The following is a 17,031-nucleotide window of genomic DNA, read 5'->3' as shown; positions in this document are numbered from 1 at the left end:
ATAAAAATAAAATAAAATAAAATGGATTGTGGGGACTCCCCTGGTGGCTGCAAATCACCTTCCAATGCAGGGGACACGGGTTGGATCCCTGGTCAGGGAACTAAGATCCCACATGCTTCAGGGCAACTAAGCCCGAGCACCTCAACTACTGAGCCCGCGTGCTCTAGAGCCCATGCACTACAACTAGAGAGCCCATGTGCCACAACTACTGAGCCCACGTGCTCTGGAGCCCAAGCGCCACAACAAGAGAGATGCCCGCATGCTGCAACTAAGACCCATTGAGCCAAATAAATAAATAAATAAATATTTTTAAAAATAAAAAATAAAATGGATTGTGGCGGGGAATTCCCTGACGGTCCAGTGGTTAGGACTCTGTGCTTTCACTGCTGGGGCCCAGGTTCGATCCCTGGTCAGGGAACTAAGATCCCGCAAAACGCGCAGCACAACCAAAAAAGGAAAAAAAAATGGATTGTGGTGATGGTTGCACAACTCTGTGAATATACTAAAAACACTGAATCAGGTGAATTGTATGGTATGGGAATTATATCTCAATGCAGCTGTTGAAAAATGATATACATTAAAAAGAAACTGGAAGAAACTTCCCTGGTGGCGCAGTGGTTAAGAATCCTCCTGCCAATGCAGGGGACACCGGTTCAAGACCTGGTCTGGGAAGATCCCACATGCCGTGGACCACCTAAGCCCCTGCACCACAACTACTGAACCTGTACTCCAGAGCCCGTGCTCCACAAGAGAAGCCACCGCACTGAGAAGCCCGCACACCGCAACGAAGAGTAGCCCCCGCTCGCCGCAACTAGAGAAAGCCCGCGTGCAGCAACGAAGACCCAGTGCAGCCAAAAAATAAATAAATAAATAAAATTTTTTTAGAAAAAGAAAGACACTGGAAGCCCTATGGGGTTAAGTGACCTGCCCAAAGAAAGCTGCCAGGCTAGTAAAAACTGAGACGTGAAACACGTGCCCTGACTCCCACAGCAATGCTCAGTGCATCACTTAGACTGCCTCGAGCTGCTCTGATGGGCCAAAAAGGTTCCCCAAAGACTGGAAAAGCAGAAAACACTGCTACTAGCATAAGGAAAGGAAGAGAAATTTAGGTAACACAACTAAAATGTTGTTTTCAAATTTTAATGTGACTCCAAAATTGATTCTTGGCCTAAAAATCTAAAAAAAATTGATAGAAGAGGTTGTGACTTAGTAAAACAGTACCCCTTTTACTAAGAGCTCAATCAGAGCAGGGCACGGGATGCAGCTGCTGGCTGAAAAGGAAGAAGGAAAATGAGATGAGAAGAGGCAGCAGGCTGAAATCACCGGCCACTCTTCTGCATATGTCAGAGGCCAATGGCTAACAATGCTTCAAACAAGCTTTATTCTTGAGGACTGTGAAATCCTGTACCGAGATCCGCAAGTATCAGCTCAAAACTGAATTACCTCCCAGAATTACTATACACATATAAGATATTTAGAAATAAAAAATTAACATGGTATCTCTGCAGCTGACTTGGACACAAAGATCACTGCTGGAATACAACTGCCCCATTTGACTAGAATAACAATATCACTGTTGATGTAGAAATGGAAAGTAAGCCAAGAACATACAATCACTAAAAACATTATTTTGAGGGTTTAAAAAAATGAGCTACCAAAAAACCTCATCTATTGTCAGAACACTGCTTAGGCAACACTAGAACATTTCGACAGAAGGAAAGGACAACAGCAGGCAGGAAGCAGAAAGAAAGAAGTAAGAAATCCTGCAGGTGCCCAGCTAATCCTAATAAGAAACACACAGCTCTACTCCTGCCTTCCACAATAACAACAATCCTGTTCCTTGTGGTATACGAACACGATTTCTTTTGCCAGGAACAGAAAACAACTTACTACGTGAAAATGTCAACTTGTTCCATGGAACACTACACTGGCAGTGAACAGATATAAACCTTTCAAACTACAAAGTTTTGGCTGTTTCCTCAACCAAATTTTAACATCACTGGCCTATTGTCAAATTCAGTCCAGTTCATGCAAACTCTAACACAAGTGGACAAAAATACTACGCTGAAGTATACACTATAAATAAAAAACTCTATAAAATATCTTGTCCTCAAATTTCTAACAATTTGGCTTACTTATAAGTATAAAATTAATGCAGAAGTTCTCTTAACCCACCACCTCTCAACCAACCTGCCGAAATAACTGATGCTTCCCCTTTCCTCTGTAAAACAACTGGGGCCCCAGCATGCAAGCTGGCCCCAATTAATAGCCACTCCCTCTACTCCTGGATATTTCTGCTCCCATCCATTAAGTTGCATGCTTACCAAGAATTAACTGGTTTTCCCCAAACCTATTTATACCAGTTGTTCTTGTTATTATAGTAATGCAGTTTAATTATCTATGTAAACGGATGAGAAATCTGGGAGAAAAGAAAAACATGTTTCTTTGAAAACTAAGTTGAATGCTTAAAATGACTTGGTAAAGTCAAATTAGATGTGGATGAGACAAGTGTAAAAGACTAGGGGGAGAGAATCAAGAACTCAAGAGAGATTCTGTACTCATATTGCTTCACAAATGCCTTTAAATTCCTACTCTGCTTTAAAAAAGCAAAACAAAACTGGAAATCATAGATGATGAACTATGGGTATGTTTAACACAAACATGATGAAGAACTTCAATCAGGACATCAATATACAGAGAAAGGTCTACATCTAAGATTAGCGAATGTGTTTCTTAGACAAACTGCAAAGAAAAGAAAAGGAGGGGAAATCTATAGAGTAAAACAAACAATTTTTTAATACAAAACTTAAGGGACATCAATCAATTATAATGTATGGACTTTATTTAGACCCTGATTCAAACAAACAAGTGGATAAAAAAAGAAAAAAAATATATTTATGTATATAACACTAATTTGATACTTAATGACATTAGAGAATTATTGTTAATTGTTTTAGGTAGGATAATGGTACTGTGATTATGTTTTTTGAGAAACAATCCTGGCCTATATAGAGATACATGCCAAAATATTCACAGATGAAAAAAATTCTGGGAATTGCTTCAAAATAAACTAGGGAGAAAAGAGAAGCTGGAAGTGATATGGGTGAAAGATTGGCCATCAGGTAATAATTGCTTACACTGAGTGATAGGTCGATGGGGGTTCATTATATCATTCTTTTTAATTTTGCTTATGTTTGAAATTTTCCATAATAAACACTTTTTGAAAAAGAGTAGTGGATTAATGCATATTCACATTTTAAATTAAAATAAAATATTAAAAGTATATATGCATCATTATTTCTGATTTCCCTGCTTCATTCATTTCCCCTAATTAACTAAGCAAATCATAACCCAAACTGACTGTATAAAAGGCCTTCTATTGGAGACAAAAGAAAAGAGCATATTGTCAGATGCCTAAAATACAGCAGTGGTAACCCCCAAACATTCTAAGAACAATATTCCACATGACCCAATTACCCCTGAAAACCTCTTAACGCATACAGTGCGTAAAGTAAATACAAACATAACAGGACTGGTGTATCACCACATTTATTCACATAATTATTTCCTTTACAATTTCCTCACCACCTTTTTACCATTAAAAAAAGAGAGGAGTAATTTACAACCTTCATCAATCTCTGAAATTCTCATTCAAGTTTACCGAAGGATAGTTATTTAAAAATCAAAGATTCAAGTAATCAGAGTCTTTCTCATTAACCTTTCTTCTCTCCTTCGGCAATTTCTCCAATTTAAGTTTATGTCTCTTTGTAAAAGACCAGGAGAGAATGATGATTCATAAAAAACAACTGAAAAGGTTAGAGTCACACTTAACTCTTTTCATTCCTCGTCCAGGTTTGGTTCAGAGAAGGAAGGATTAGGCAGCTGCTCCAGCCCTCTTTAATGTGTCCCATACCTACTGCCCTAGGTTTAGAGGTGCAGCAGAGACTTAAAAGCCCTACACTCCCAAACCAAGGAGGGCAGAAGCGGAGACAAAATAAAAAAAGAAGAGTTCATTCACTTCTGGGAGGCTAAACCCTGGCACAACCTTTCTGGAAAGCAATGTGCCAATATATGAATCAGATATCTTAAAAACATGTATACCCTCTGACCCAATAATTTCACATCCAACAATCTATCCTGAGAAAAAATCAGAAATGCTTCAAAGATTCATGCACAAAAATGGTCATCACAGAAAATTTCTAACAGTGAAAAACTGGGAAGAACCTTAAATTATGAAAAAGTTAAAAAAATAATGGCAGTCATACAACAGCAAAGTACACATCCATTAAAATTGATGTTTACAAATAGTTTAAAATGATGAGAAAATGCTTATAATGATAAGGGGGGAAGAAATAAAATAGTATATCAATATGATCTCAATTATGTATTTTACAATATTAATAACTGTTGCCTCTGGGGGGCAGAATTATGGGTGATTTTTTTCCTTCTGCTTCTTTATAGTTTTCTGAGTTTTCCCAATTATAATCAGAAAAAAATAGGGCAAGGTGGTAGAAGTGAGCCAGTAATAATAAGCAACTGGGTTGAAGAGAATTTATGCTCAAGACTTCTTGTATTCCTCCTCTATCAGGTCCCGGCTGCGAGCATTCAATTGCTCCTTTAACTTAACCCTTTGCCCACCCTGACAAGAATAACACTTATCCTCTTGTCTTCTAGTATCAGTAGCCGCTACTTTTTGCCTACAGATGACAGAAAAAATACTATTTGAATGAATCCATTTAAGGTAAGGACCAATAAAAGTAACCCATTGAAATTAAGGACCAGTGACAGAAAAACCGTAGTCGTTTTAATCAGATCACTTAGTATAAAGAAAAGAACAAGTGGTAACTCCAACAAAGAGTGTGAAGTTACTTCAGGAAGTGCCAGCAGCCCAAGACAGCTTAGTGGGCCTCCTAGGCAGAAGAGGGAAAACAAGGCACTGGCTGACCATACTGACTGTACCCATGGGAACTTCTCAAGGAAGTAACCCAATGGGAACCTGTATGTGTAAGAACCTTCTCCTTAAAATAAGGGATTTGAATTTAAATTGCAGGATTTACTTTAAATTATACTGAACTTCTTAATAATGAAAGTTTGAGATATGCCAAAAGTAACTTGCCCAGAAAGGCTGTGAAATCTCCTTACCTAGAGATTTGTGAGAAAAAGGTAGAATATTATTTTTCTTTAACATCTTAACTGGAGATAGAAAATTTCAATAATAAAATTCTAAGATGCATTGAGTATAAAAAGCAAACTCAGCTCCCATTTTTTAAAATAAATTTATTTATTTTTGGCTGCGTTGGGTCTTCGTTGCTGGGCGCAGGCTTCCTCTAGTTGCAGCGAACGCGGGCTACTCTCCATTGCGGTGCACGGGCTTCTCATTGCGGTGGCTTCACTTGTTGGGGAGCACGGGCTCTAGACACGCGGGCTTCAGTAGTTGTGGCACGTGGGCTCAGTAGTTGTGGCTCACAGGCTCTAGAGCACAGGCTCAGTAGTTGTGGCACACGGGCTTAGCTGCTCCGCGGCATGTGGAATCTTCCCAGACCAGGGCTCAAACCCGTGTGCCCTGCGTTGGCAGGCAGATTCTTAACCACTGCGCCACCAAGGAAGCACCCTTTTTTTTTTTTTTTTAATCCTTACATTCATTCACTAAATGAGTATTTACAGGCATTGTAGTAGGCACTGGGAATACAGCAGCAAACAATAGCTTAAAATCCCTGCCCACATGGAGCTGACATTAAATTATCACCCTGTGCCTCCTAACCAGCTTTAAAAGTTAGGTATTTTCTTCTTTTTCTTTTTAAGTAAAATGATTTTTAGAAATTTCAAGCATGTCAAAACACTGCCAGAAAACAAACAGCACCTAGCATTTGGACTGATCCAGAGACGCCCTTAATAAATACTGGGGAAACAAGACTAAAAAACTGTGTCTCAGGCACTGGGGTGGCAGGCAGACAATTTCACTATATACGAGTTTGCACGTTTTGAATTTTGTGCCATATATCATTCATTCCTAGTTTTTGATAAACAATTTTTCAAAAGCTTATTGGCTGGCTGGCTGGAATGAATGAATGAAAAATTTCTTCTCCAAAAAATTCAGTCTCAAGAAATGTGGTTGGTTAACCTAAAATTTCACATTCAATTCTTCTGGAGGGAGCAAAGAGAAGCAAAGCCTACTGCTAGTAAGCATGGACTGGAGCTGAAACTAGGTAGAAATTTGAAGATTTCTCAGAAATTCCTAATCAATACCTAAATATAGTTTAAGATAACTGGCCAAAAGTACCCAAATGAGTGAGCCCAGCCTACACAGAGGAGCTTAAACAGGCGATGGGTTTGCATCTCCTTCCTTTTCAGTTTCTGGGAAATGAGACTGAGTATTTACAATCTGATTCCTAACTCTCTGACAAGCTAAATTCTGAGAAGAAATACTTATCAATGTGGCCAGGGACTCCTGGTCTACAGTGGATCACACACCTCCTGAACAGACATATGTTCTAACATAACTTCTCTACGGCTCATCCAACAGTTTTGTCCTTAGCTGATGGAATTTTACTCTGAACAGATCCAAAAGAAACCCTCTCAAGCTAATTCATCCAAGACTGTTGAGGGCTTCTCAAAGACATTGCCAAGGTCATTATACACATTCCCATGGACAAAAGTCCATAAGAATGTACACAATTTTCATCCTCTGGATGTTATCAGTCATCCACAAGACAGCATGACTATACTATTATGCCAGAAGGGGCCAAGCTATAATAGGGACCTATTATAAAGGAGGTAGGGACTCACCTGATGGGTGAGGTCATTCACCTGGGGAACAGGCCAAGCTCTTAGATGAGAAACTAGAACCACATAAGAGGAGCCCTAGATAAATGGTTCTCTTGGCCCTCACCTGCATCATCAAGGTATGTATCTTGGTGACCAGTTCTCTTAATGAGTTATAAGATGGCACTATTCCCTGGAAACTGGTAGTGTTCTGGTAAATAAGGAGTCCATCTAAGAAATGTACCTTCAAAGACAGACCAGACCAACCCAACACAGCAAAAGTATAATTTCTCATGTTCCCTGAGTGTGAGCTAGATATAGTGGCAAGAGCAAACTATATAAGGCAGACTGTGTTTATGGTCATTGCTTTTTCTGTGTTTCTTTCTCTTTTTACTTCCTTAGCATTTTGAAAGGCTCTTTTGACACCTCAGTCATGTCAAGGGAGCACCAAGGGGCATTTGAGTAGGAGATTGAAAGGCAAAGCAGTGTACCTATGGAGGACTGCAGGTAAGTGACAGAGGTGATAGAGTGAAACAATGCCAAAGGACAGGTTAAATACAGTGTTGGTATATCCCCTATTTGGAAAATTTTCCTCTCATCATGACTTCTCATCTTTGGAGTTTAATAGAGAGGATAAATAATCTTAGACTTTAATTAGTAGGTGTATCTTGTTTCTCTAATGAAAGAGTAAGTATTCAGAGGGCAAGGGCAATGTTTTCTATGATTGGAGGAGTCACGGTAGAGTTAACTAGGAGTAGGATACCTGGATTCTATTTCTACCTCCCCCACTAACTAGCTATAGGATTCTGGGCAAATGGGGGGTGGGAGAGGTATAGGAGAGAGCTGTGAGTCTAACAGATAATTGATCTAAACTACTTTGATGGCTCCTAAAAGCCTGAGATTCTAAATTCCGTTAAGTCCATCTTTCTAGACTCTAGAAAAGAAAGAGTTGGAATAGAACATCTCTAAGATCTTTTTTTTTAATAAACTTATTTATTCATTCATTCATTCATTCTGTGTTGGGTCTTTGTTGCTGTCCACTGGCTTTCTCTAGTTGCGGCAAGCAGGGGCTTCTCTTTGTTACGAAGCACAGGCTCTAGGCACACGGGCTTCGGCAGTTGTGGCACGTGGGCTCAGTAGTTGTGGCACGTGGGCTCTAGAGCGCAGGCTCAGTAGTGGCGCACGGGCTTAGTTGCTCCGCGGCACGTGGGATCTTCCTGAACCAGGGATTGAACCCGTGTCCCCTGCATTGGCAGGCAGATTCTTAACCGCTGCGCCACCAGGGAAGTCCCCCAACATGAGTTTTTAAAAACATAAATCAGATAATGTCAGTGCTCTGCTTTGATATCTTCTGAGGTCAGTCCCCTGTTTCACACCCAATTCCATAAAATGGCCTATAAGACCCATATGATCTGGCCCCTGTCTAACTTTCTGATCTCATTCCTTACCATCCTTTCTCTTGTTCACTAAGCTCTAGGCACCCTGACCTTGGGTCTAATCTTTGGACAAACCAAGTTCATTTCTACCCCAAGGCCGCTGCACGTGCCATTCCTTCTGCACTGAATATTCCATCTTCTGAATCTTCCCAAGCTGCCTCTTTCTCATCATTCAGTTGTCAGCTCAAATATCACCACCCTGGAAAGGCCTTCCAGCACCCTGCCCCAGACACTCTCTAGCCCATTTATTTTCTCCATAGTATTTGTCACTATATAAAATTATTTGTTTACATTTTCTTGCCTATCTCCTCCCATCGGAAAATAAGTTCCAAGAAGGCAAGAGCTTTTTTTCTCTTTTGTTTTTGGGGTACTCGAGAGCCAGAGTAGAACCTGACACAAAATCTGCATTCAGTAAACATACGCTGAATGAATGAATGGACAAGGGAAAGGTTCCATCTCTGTGCAGAGAAGTTTTAGGTGTTTTTTAGACTTACAAAGGCTCTGGTAAGAAGAGCACATTTCTTTTTCCTTCCAAAGCATCCATTTTGTTCTCTTTTATGCCAGGAACTAGAAAACATTAGCCAGATTGATGCTTGGAAAATGAAAACAGCACTTCTGGCACAGAAATAACTAGTCTGGGCACCTCTGGCTTGAGCCAGATCTATGACTTTCTAGGGAGCTGGCACCAAAGTCAGAATGTTAAAATAAACAGTTTTGATGCTGAAAGTGGAATACTGGTATTTTGACTCTGGAAAAACTAGTCCAAATCAGTCTTAGCTCTTCACAAAGTTTCAACAAACCTTTCTCAAAATGAAGTTAGTTGTCTTTCAATAGTCATTTCTAGATTATCTAGGGATGGAACTATCCTCCTCAAATGTAACTAATATAAATCTTGCTTTCAATTTCTTTTTGACATAATTCTCTTTTCTATTTACTAATGAATCTTGTTTTCAGCCTTCTAACGAGCACAAGCATCATCCTTAGAAGTGAAAATAATACTATTGGCCCACTTTGAGTTGTTCTCCTTGTGGAAATGAGTTTGCACTAAACCACACAGCACACAGATACGTCCTGGCTCGTCAGTATTTGGAAGGGGGTCAGGGAGCACAATGTTTTTTCTGTGTAATATCTCAAGTTAAGAATCCTGACCTTAGCCCTCTAGGTAGCACACCCTGCACCCAAGTGCAAGTGTCTCCTTAAGCTTGTAGGAATATTTCTTCATATTCTCCATGAAATTTAAGGGAATCTCTGGAGAAAAGACTGCACTCAAACTCTGTTCTGTCACCAGTCTGACAAAGTGTAGCTACACAAACACCCTGAATATTCAAGGCAGCCCAAATAAAAGCCAGTGTTAGTCACAGTTTTCATTAGACAAGTCTCATAACTATTTTAAAAGTTTAATGGAAAACTATATTTTTAAATGTCAATCGCATGAAATTAGCCCATAGTCCACAGGAATTAAATCCACTCTCTCAAAGAGGCACGTGAAATAATAGCAAACTACTTTTTTAACCTGAAAGCAGCACATCATCAGGATGACATCTACCTACACTAAACAAATGGCATTCACGAACTGTTCCAAAGTGGTGAAAAGCAAACAAAGGGGGCTATGTCTTACTCATTTTTGTTACTATTGCACCTGATGATGATGAAGAAGATGGTGATAGGGACTTCCCTGGTGGTCCAGTGGCTAAGCCTCCGTGCTCACAATGCAGGGGGCCCGGGTTTGATCCCTGGTCAGGGGACTAGATCCCACATGCTGCAACTAAGAGTTTGCATGCCACAACTAAAAATCCCACGTGCCGCAACAAAGATCTTACACACAGCAACAAAGATTCTGAGTGCTGCAACTAAGACCCAGCACAGCCAGATAAATGAATAAATATTTTTTAAAAAGAAGGTGATAATATTTACTATATACCTACTATGTGCCAGGTACATCTGTTCTAATAGTTTCACATATATTATCTTATATAATCTTCATAACACCCAAACTTGTGAGGTAAGTACTATTGTTATCTCATTTCATAGATGAGGAAATCCAAGCACAGACAGGTTAAATTACCCAGCTATGAAGTAGCAGAAGATCCAAACCCAGGCAGTCTCATCCAAAGCTCAAGCTCTTACCACAAACCAATAAACAGGCAGGTGATATATCAATATATTTGTTAAAATACATTTTTAAAGTATTTGACCAATGGCTTTTATAGTCATGTATGCTCTTTTTTTAAATGCATACAAAATATATCTACTCTTCGTTCCCATTCATCCAACCAGTGAAAGTATGATTAGGTACAGGCAACCAAATAAGCAATTGAGAAGAGAAAATCTTTTCTTTTTTTCAATCTCTTTAATATTTTATAGTGTCCTACCAAAAGAATAGGGCCAGAGAATCTCAGACCAAGGCGCCTCCAGAAAAGGGGACTCAAAGAAGGTAGGACAAAGACAGCCAGGGTGAGCTGCTGACCAAAGTATGTCACAGATGAATATTCTCTCCTGTTAACTGTTCTGCACTGACGCTCTAAGCACTGCAGTGCTGCCAATATTAAGTCTGAGCTCATGAATGCCGTGCTGCAAAAGTCACCAACAACCAAACAGGAAAATATTTCCCTTTCTCTACTAATTTTATTCATCCCAGAGTCCTGATCTAGGAGGTTTGAGAGTTAACAGAATTTGGGAAAGGGCCAGCTTTACCACTTATTATTGGACCGAGCACAGTAGCTTAGTCAATAAATAAAGTTTACTTTAGCCTCTCAGTCCATGGAATAGGTAATGTGTGTAAGAAAAGGTGACCATAAGTATTCCTCTGATGTTCAGAAAACACCTATTACCTAACCTCTTTCAGACAACACAAATATCATCTGAATTACCTAAGTCTGATGGTTATATATGGTTATAGGAAAGACCTAGACCATTCAGTGGCCTACAGGGAGAAAAAGGAGAAAGAAAAAAAATCACATACCTCCAAAAAAATAAAACAAAAAACATGATACATTCTGAAAAGAGATGGGGAAAAAAAATAGCTAGCTCTCTTTGGTTCCAAGTGACCTGACTGAAGAAGTAAGATAAACACTGCAGTGCATGGGAGAAAAATCCATCTACCTGAGTAACGGAACAGCAGCTTCTGCCACTGCCAATACCCAGGCACCTTCCTTGCCATTATATAACCAAACCATGGCCTCAATAGGCCATCATACTGTATGTCAACAGTTCTTAGACACATCTGAGCTGTCAGCATTTGAGAAACCTTTCCAAAGTGGATTCAGATAAGCATGAAGCAGGCCAAAATATGTTCATCATTTACTCAGAGCACATGACAGCTCCTTGTGAATTAAGCTTCACTCACGTCGTCAGAGTAAGTTAAGTAGAGAAACACAGGGTGCCTATAACTGTAACTAGGAAATTGCACACTGCTACAGAAACACAAATGAGTGCTGGTGTGGTCCTGTCACACATGCAACTCATTGCCCAAGCCATTTCAGCCTCATTCAAGATTTTGAATATTTCCATGCATAGGAATTGCATAACTGCACACCACAAATGATCAAAGAAAAAACCAACATAAACAGTGACACCCATTTATAAACAAGCTGATGTTTAAAATGCTGCAGTCCTAAAGGATACCAAAGACTTTGAGAAAAACTTAGACACAGACACACACACACACACACACACACACACACACACACACACACTGGAAAATTAGAAAGCGGGGAGACCAGCCATAATTAGCCACTGGCTTTTCTGACTACTGAAGATAGAAATGTCTCTATTATATATAAAGCCAAGAATCAACTGTTTGCAATTACATTTACAAAAATATTCAACCCTCTCTGTCACAGATTTTTTTAATCAATATTTTGGTGTATCCAAGGGCTGTAAGATACAAAATTCTTTAAACCAGAGATACCATAAACCAGGCAACCAATTAAGTTCATAGAGTCTGTCCCCCAGAGGTCAGAGCAAAATAATCACAGGAGCTCGACGTGATTACTTAGGTGGGAGGGGGAGGCCGTGGCGAAAGGAAATACCAAAACAAGGAACAAGGCTCCAACAACTAGAGCTGTTTGTAAACATAAATTTGGCTTGGCTAACAGTAAACACAACTGGAAACACTCAGGGGTGCAGAGATGCACCAGAGTCTTGGCTCAGTCTACTCCCCGCCAGGGGGCTGAGAGGAGCACCAGGAAACCTGGCACTTTGGGATCTCATTCCGCTCAGACCTGCAGACTTGAGGCCCTCTGACAGACACTGACAGAAAGGCTGAAGGCGGCCCCCCCAGAGGAAGTGAAACTGACCAATCAATTTTCCACAGCCACCCCCCAAAGCCACCCTGCTAAGAAGGGCCCCTAACAGTCTGACAGAAAGGAGGGAAAAAGGGACTTCGGGTCATAAGTGAGCAGGAGACAAGGCAGAGGTAAGTCACTGCCTTCTGAAAGCAAGGGGCTGCCATAAGAGCAGAAACAAGGTAGGTGACAAGAACCAGAGGCTAGGCTGAGGAGGGGAGGGGAATTGACGCGGCTTTGGTAGGAAGCAGCAGCAGCTGTAACAGTTCTTCATTAGTCAGGGTGAGGGAAACACAAATTGCAGCTTTAAATATAATGAATGACTACATCTAAAGTATTCATTCAAGTGAGAGACGGAGCAAAGAAAGAAATCCGGAGTACAAATGGGCTTGTGAGTCCTGTCAAAATCAAACAATTCCTCCTCGGGTCTTCGATTCCAATACTCCCAATGAAGAAGACCACAGGAAAGAGCCAACCACATTTCCTCCAAAAATGAATTTTCTATGTAAAATATTAAACGGATATGGCTTCCTAACTGACCTTGCCCAATTGCACCACCACAGCTCCACAAATCCCTTGGGAACCAAAGGGCCCCATGAGTGTCTGGGTTCCTCACACACCTCCTCAGTCACCAGGCTTTCCCCTCACCACTGACAGCCCACTCTGGGCTCTATAAGGCCCACAGTTCTGGACCCTCCAACAACTAAATATAACCAGCAATCCAGCTCTCCCAAACTGTTTAACCCCTGAGTACCTAGGGCCACCACAAACCTGGGCCCCCCTTGGGCCTCTGTTCCCTGACCCCCTTCCTGCAGAAAAATAAAGTGCTTTTTTTCCTCCACATTTCCCCATTTTTTTCATCACCTCCTCCAATAATCCTGTCTGTCCTCAGACTCCCATTCCCACCATCTATCAGTCTTGGACGATCAAATGCTGATTGGTGCCTCTGTCAGAAGGTACCAGGTCCCTCATACCTCTCAGTACCCTGTACCCACCACATACCCCTGGGACGTGCCCCAGCTATCCTCGTTCCCCTCATAATCCCACATCTGCGGGCTGCCGGTTTCACCCGTTTTCCCCCCATCCTCCTGGTCCACATTTCCTATTCCCCTGCCCTCATTCCCTTAGGATTTCCTAACTGCTGGTTCCAGAGGCTTCTTAGCTTACTGCCTCCTGGCTCCGGGAGAGTTCCAAACCTCTTCTTTCCAATCATCCCTTCTACGACCCTCCGCACAGCCCAGGGAGCCCCCTCCCCATCCCCGGCTCCCTAGCTCCCCAGGTCCCCGCGCTCAGTGGCCCCCTGCGTCCCCTCTGCCGTGCAATTACCCTCTCCCGGGTCCCCCGGTGTCCCCCACCTTCTGCTCGCCCTCTCCGCACTCTCGCTCGACAGCCCCCTACCCGTTTCCCCGGTCCCCAACGCTCTCCCGAGCCCCGCTCCCGCGCCGACCCCTCAGCCTCGGTGTCGCGGGGCTCTCCTGCGCCCTCAGCACTCGGACGGTCCCGGGCCGCGCAGCCCCGCCGCCGCCCGGTCCCACCGCGCCACTACCTTGGCCTTGGTGACGAGGTGCGTGGCCCGCTTGACCACAGCGAAGTTGCCCTTGCCGATGGTGCGGTCGATCTCGTAGTAGCCGATGCGGGCAGGCACCGGCCCGCGGGAGGCCGGGGCTGAGGGACGCGGCGGGCCAGCCGCCGGGGGCACAGCAGCGGGGGCAGCCGGGGGCCCCGAGGCGGGCGGAGGCAGCAGGCGGCCCGCCGGCCCGGCTCCCCCCGCTCCGGCCCCGGCAGCCCCGCCAGCTCCGCTCGCCGCCGCCGCCGCCATCTTGTTGTGCAGTGAAACCTCCGGGGCCGCGGGGAGCCGGCGGGGGGAGGGGGGGAGGGGGCAGAGGGGCGGGAAAAGAGGTTGGGGGGAGCCTGGGGACGTCACTCCGGGAGGCGGAGCGCCCGCGCCGCCGGGGCCTGGCGCCATGGCAACCGCTCGTCACGTGCCGACGCGCGTCACTGCCTAGAGCCATGGCAACCGTGACCTCACCGGCGAGCTCGACCTTCCCGCGTGGGCACGGTTCCTCGGGTGTCGGCTCCCGGGTGCCCCCCTTCGGGGAGGAGACAGTGGGCACCGCCAGTGTGCCAGCAGGTTCCAAGCCGCCGCAGCGTTGCCGGAGCCGGGGGGTGCTTATGCCTGACCCAAACCCGCCCTCGATCCCCCCGGAACAGCGAATGTGACCCCTAGTGTGACCTCTGTCCCAGTTCGGCAATCACCCAGGCTCCTTTAAAACAAAGTATTTCCTCATCACCAGAAATATTAGCACTGTCCCACTTTAGCCCTTGAGGCCCCAAAGGCAGGAATAGCTACAGTATCGAAGCAACTGTAACCAAGTCGGAAGCGAGGCAGGGGAATTCTTCAGTAAAATTCCTTCCTCTTAAAAAACCCAACTCACCCGGTACAACCACTCTAATTGTCACCGAATGTAGAGGAATGGGGAAATTAGGATTTGCGTGCTCAAGGGCGGAGAAACCAGCCCAAACACGCATTCCAGTCATTGGGTGGGTGAGGGCCAGAGCAGGGACGTCATTTTCCTTCCTCCCACCCCGTCTCTGAATAAGTCTATAGCTAGATGATTGTCAAAGAAGTGCCTGCGTCCTATTTCTGTCACTTGTAGAACCCTGATGAAGCAGTGGTGCACGTCATGGTTAAATGCGTTACGTCTGTTGGGCAAAATAAGTAAATAATAAAATAAAAATTCACCCTTACCAGCGACTCTCCAAGGACATTAAAGGTGATCAAATCAAATTCCAGTAGTAAATCTCATATCCCTTTTTCTTCTCTCCTGTGTTATCTGCTATTCCACACCCTCCAGAGCCCTCACTATCTCCCGGGTTTCCCCCTCTTTCCCCCCCACCCTTTATTAAGTAGATGGGCTTTAACAGCTTCAGGTAGGGCCGGGGAGGGGTAGGCTACTGGACTGTCAATAACGAGATGGTCTGGTCAGGCAAGTGGGGAGGAGGGAAGGCTGTGAGCACTCCAATGCTGAAATGTATTCCTCCTTCCAGTCCTGACCCCTCCACATCTATGTCTCTCCTGATGGCAGAACTGTGTTGTCAGGTCACTGCATGTACAATATTAAAAACTGACACCCAGGGCACTGTGAATGTATGAGAAGCAGAGCCCCTATTTACTCTCTCTGACCAAAAGATATTTACTAGCTCTCTGATTCCCCATCTGACTATGAATAATGGCTGGGACTAGGACAGGACAGGGAGGTCATTCCACAATTGCCTTGAATCAATTCCCTGGTTGCTGTTCCAAATTACCAGCACAATTAACACTAATTGGCTTCTTTACTAGCAAATAAGGATAAGGATGAAGTGGTCCTCAGCTTCTTGCAGTGGTTAAGCCGTTTCATTGGTTGAGCTCATTCAATTGCATATAAATGATGGCATGTGGCCAGCCTCTCATCACTTTGACCCTAATCACCTGCCTCGAACAGGGACTGTATATTAACTTTGGTGCTGGGCCCCAGGGTCCCAGTTATACTATCTCCTTAAGGAAAGGAGGAGGATGGGGGTCTCAACAGAAAACTTATGAGCAGTAAGGCAAGGGGGAAAACTCTTTTGCTCCGAGGGCTGCAAGAGCAGCACAGAAACCATTCTCGTAACAACTTTACAGCCTCTCCTCCACCCATGGAGATCATCTGAACATCAGGTACAGCAACTTCTGCTGCTCTCTGGAGGGTGTCAAAAACAAAGAAGCCTCTGGGGAGAAACTAGAAAATGGAGCATTGGTCTAACTTCCCAGAAGAAGAGGCAGGCAGATCACTCTTGTCCCTAGTAATGGCCAGAATGTGTATGCTGTGTATTATGTGATTTATGCTCTGTGCCTGTATGGATAGAGGCCAGTAGATGCTGTGTCCTATTGAGACTTGGACAAAGACTTGCTGGAGATTTCTCTGAAGAGTCCTCTTTGGTGAGAATAATATAGAAAATTAGGGAGGGGATTGATGAACGAAGATCATCAGGGAAAAAGGAAAACAGTTTAGATGTATGTATTTAATAATTATTTGTCGAATACCAAGAACCGAGTTAAATTTGGGAGGAACTCACAATAACAACAGTCTGCCAGGCACTATGCTAAGCAGTTTATATAAATGAACTTACTTAATCTTGAACAACCCTGTGAGACAGAATATATTATTATCCCCATTTTGCAGATAAGGAAAATGAGGCACAGAGGGATTAAAGGAGTTGACCATGGTCATAGGGCTAGAAAGTGAATCCTAGAATTAGCATTCAAACCCAGGAAGCCTACCTCTGGAAGCTGAGATCCTCCCCCACTGGATTATAAACCCTGTCAGAGTAGTAGCTAGTAGGAAAAGTAGTTCCCCCCAAAACTCAGTTTAGACCCAGGGAAGAAGAAGACTTGGAGAGTTCTGGAGAACAGGGCAGAGCAGGCACCGAAGCATATCAATAAAGAACAACAGATAGCAAAACTGATTGAAGTGATGGCTTTACTTGCAAGTAGCTCCAGAAAGAGGCTCACTACTTATTGTGCA

General features: G+C 43.4%; 1 protein-coding gene across 4 annotated transcripts in view; it reads right to left on the bottom strand.

Moving 5' to 3' along the window:
- SIK3 (SIK family kinase 3) overlaps window positions 1-14,344 on the bottom strand; it is a 247,073-nt gene extending 232,729 nt beyond the window's left edge. For all 4 annotated transcript variants that reach the window (XM_060017902.1, XM_060017904.1, XM_060017903.1 and 1 more), the window contains exon 1: window positions 14,031-14,344. In XM_060017902.1, the coding sequence (XP_059873885.1) occupies window positions 14,031-14,303 (273 nt within the window). In that variant the 5' untranslated portion in view covers window positions 14,304-14,344. The remainder of the gene's footprint in view (window positions 1-14,030) is intronic.
- Between the last annotated feature and the right edge of the window lie 2,687 nt (window positions 14,345-17,031).

This window comes from Delphinus delphis, chromosome 8, assembly GCF_949987515.2.
Source record: "Delphinus delphis chromosome 8, mDelDel1.2, whole genome shotgun sequence".
NCBI lineage: Eukaryota > Metazoa > Chordata > Mammalia > Artiodactyla > Delphinidae > Delphinus > Delphinus delphis.
Note: the sequence above shows the minus strand (reverse complement) of the source record. Positions and strands in the feature narration are given on the sequence as shown.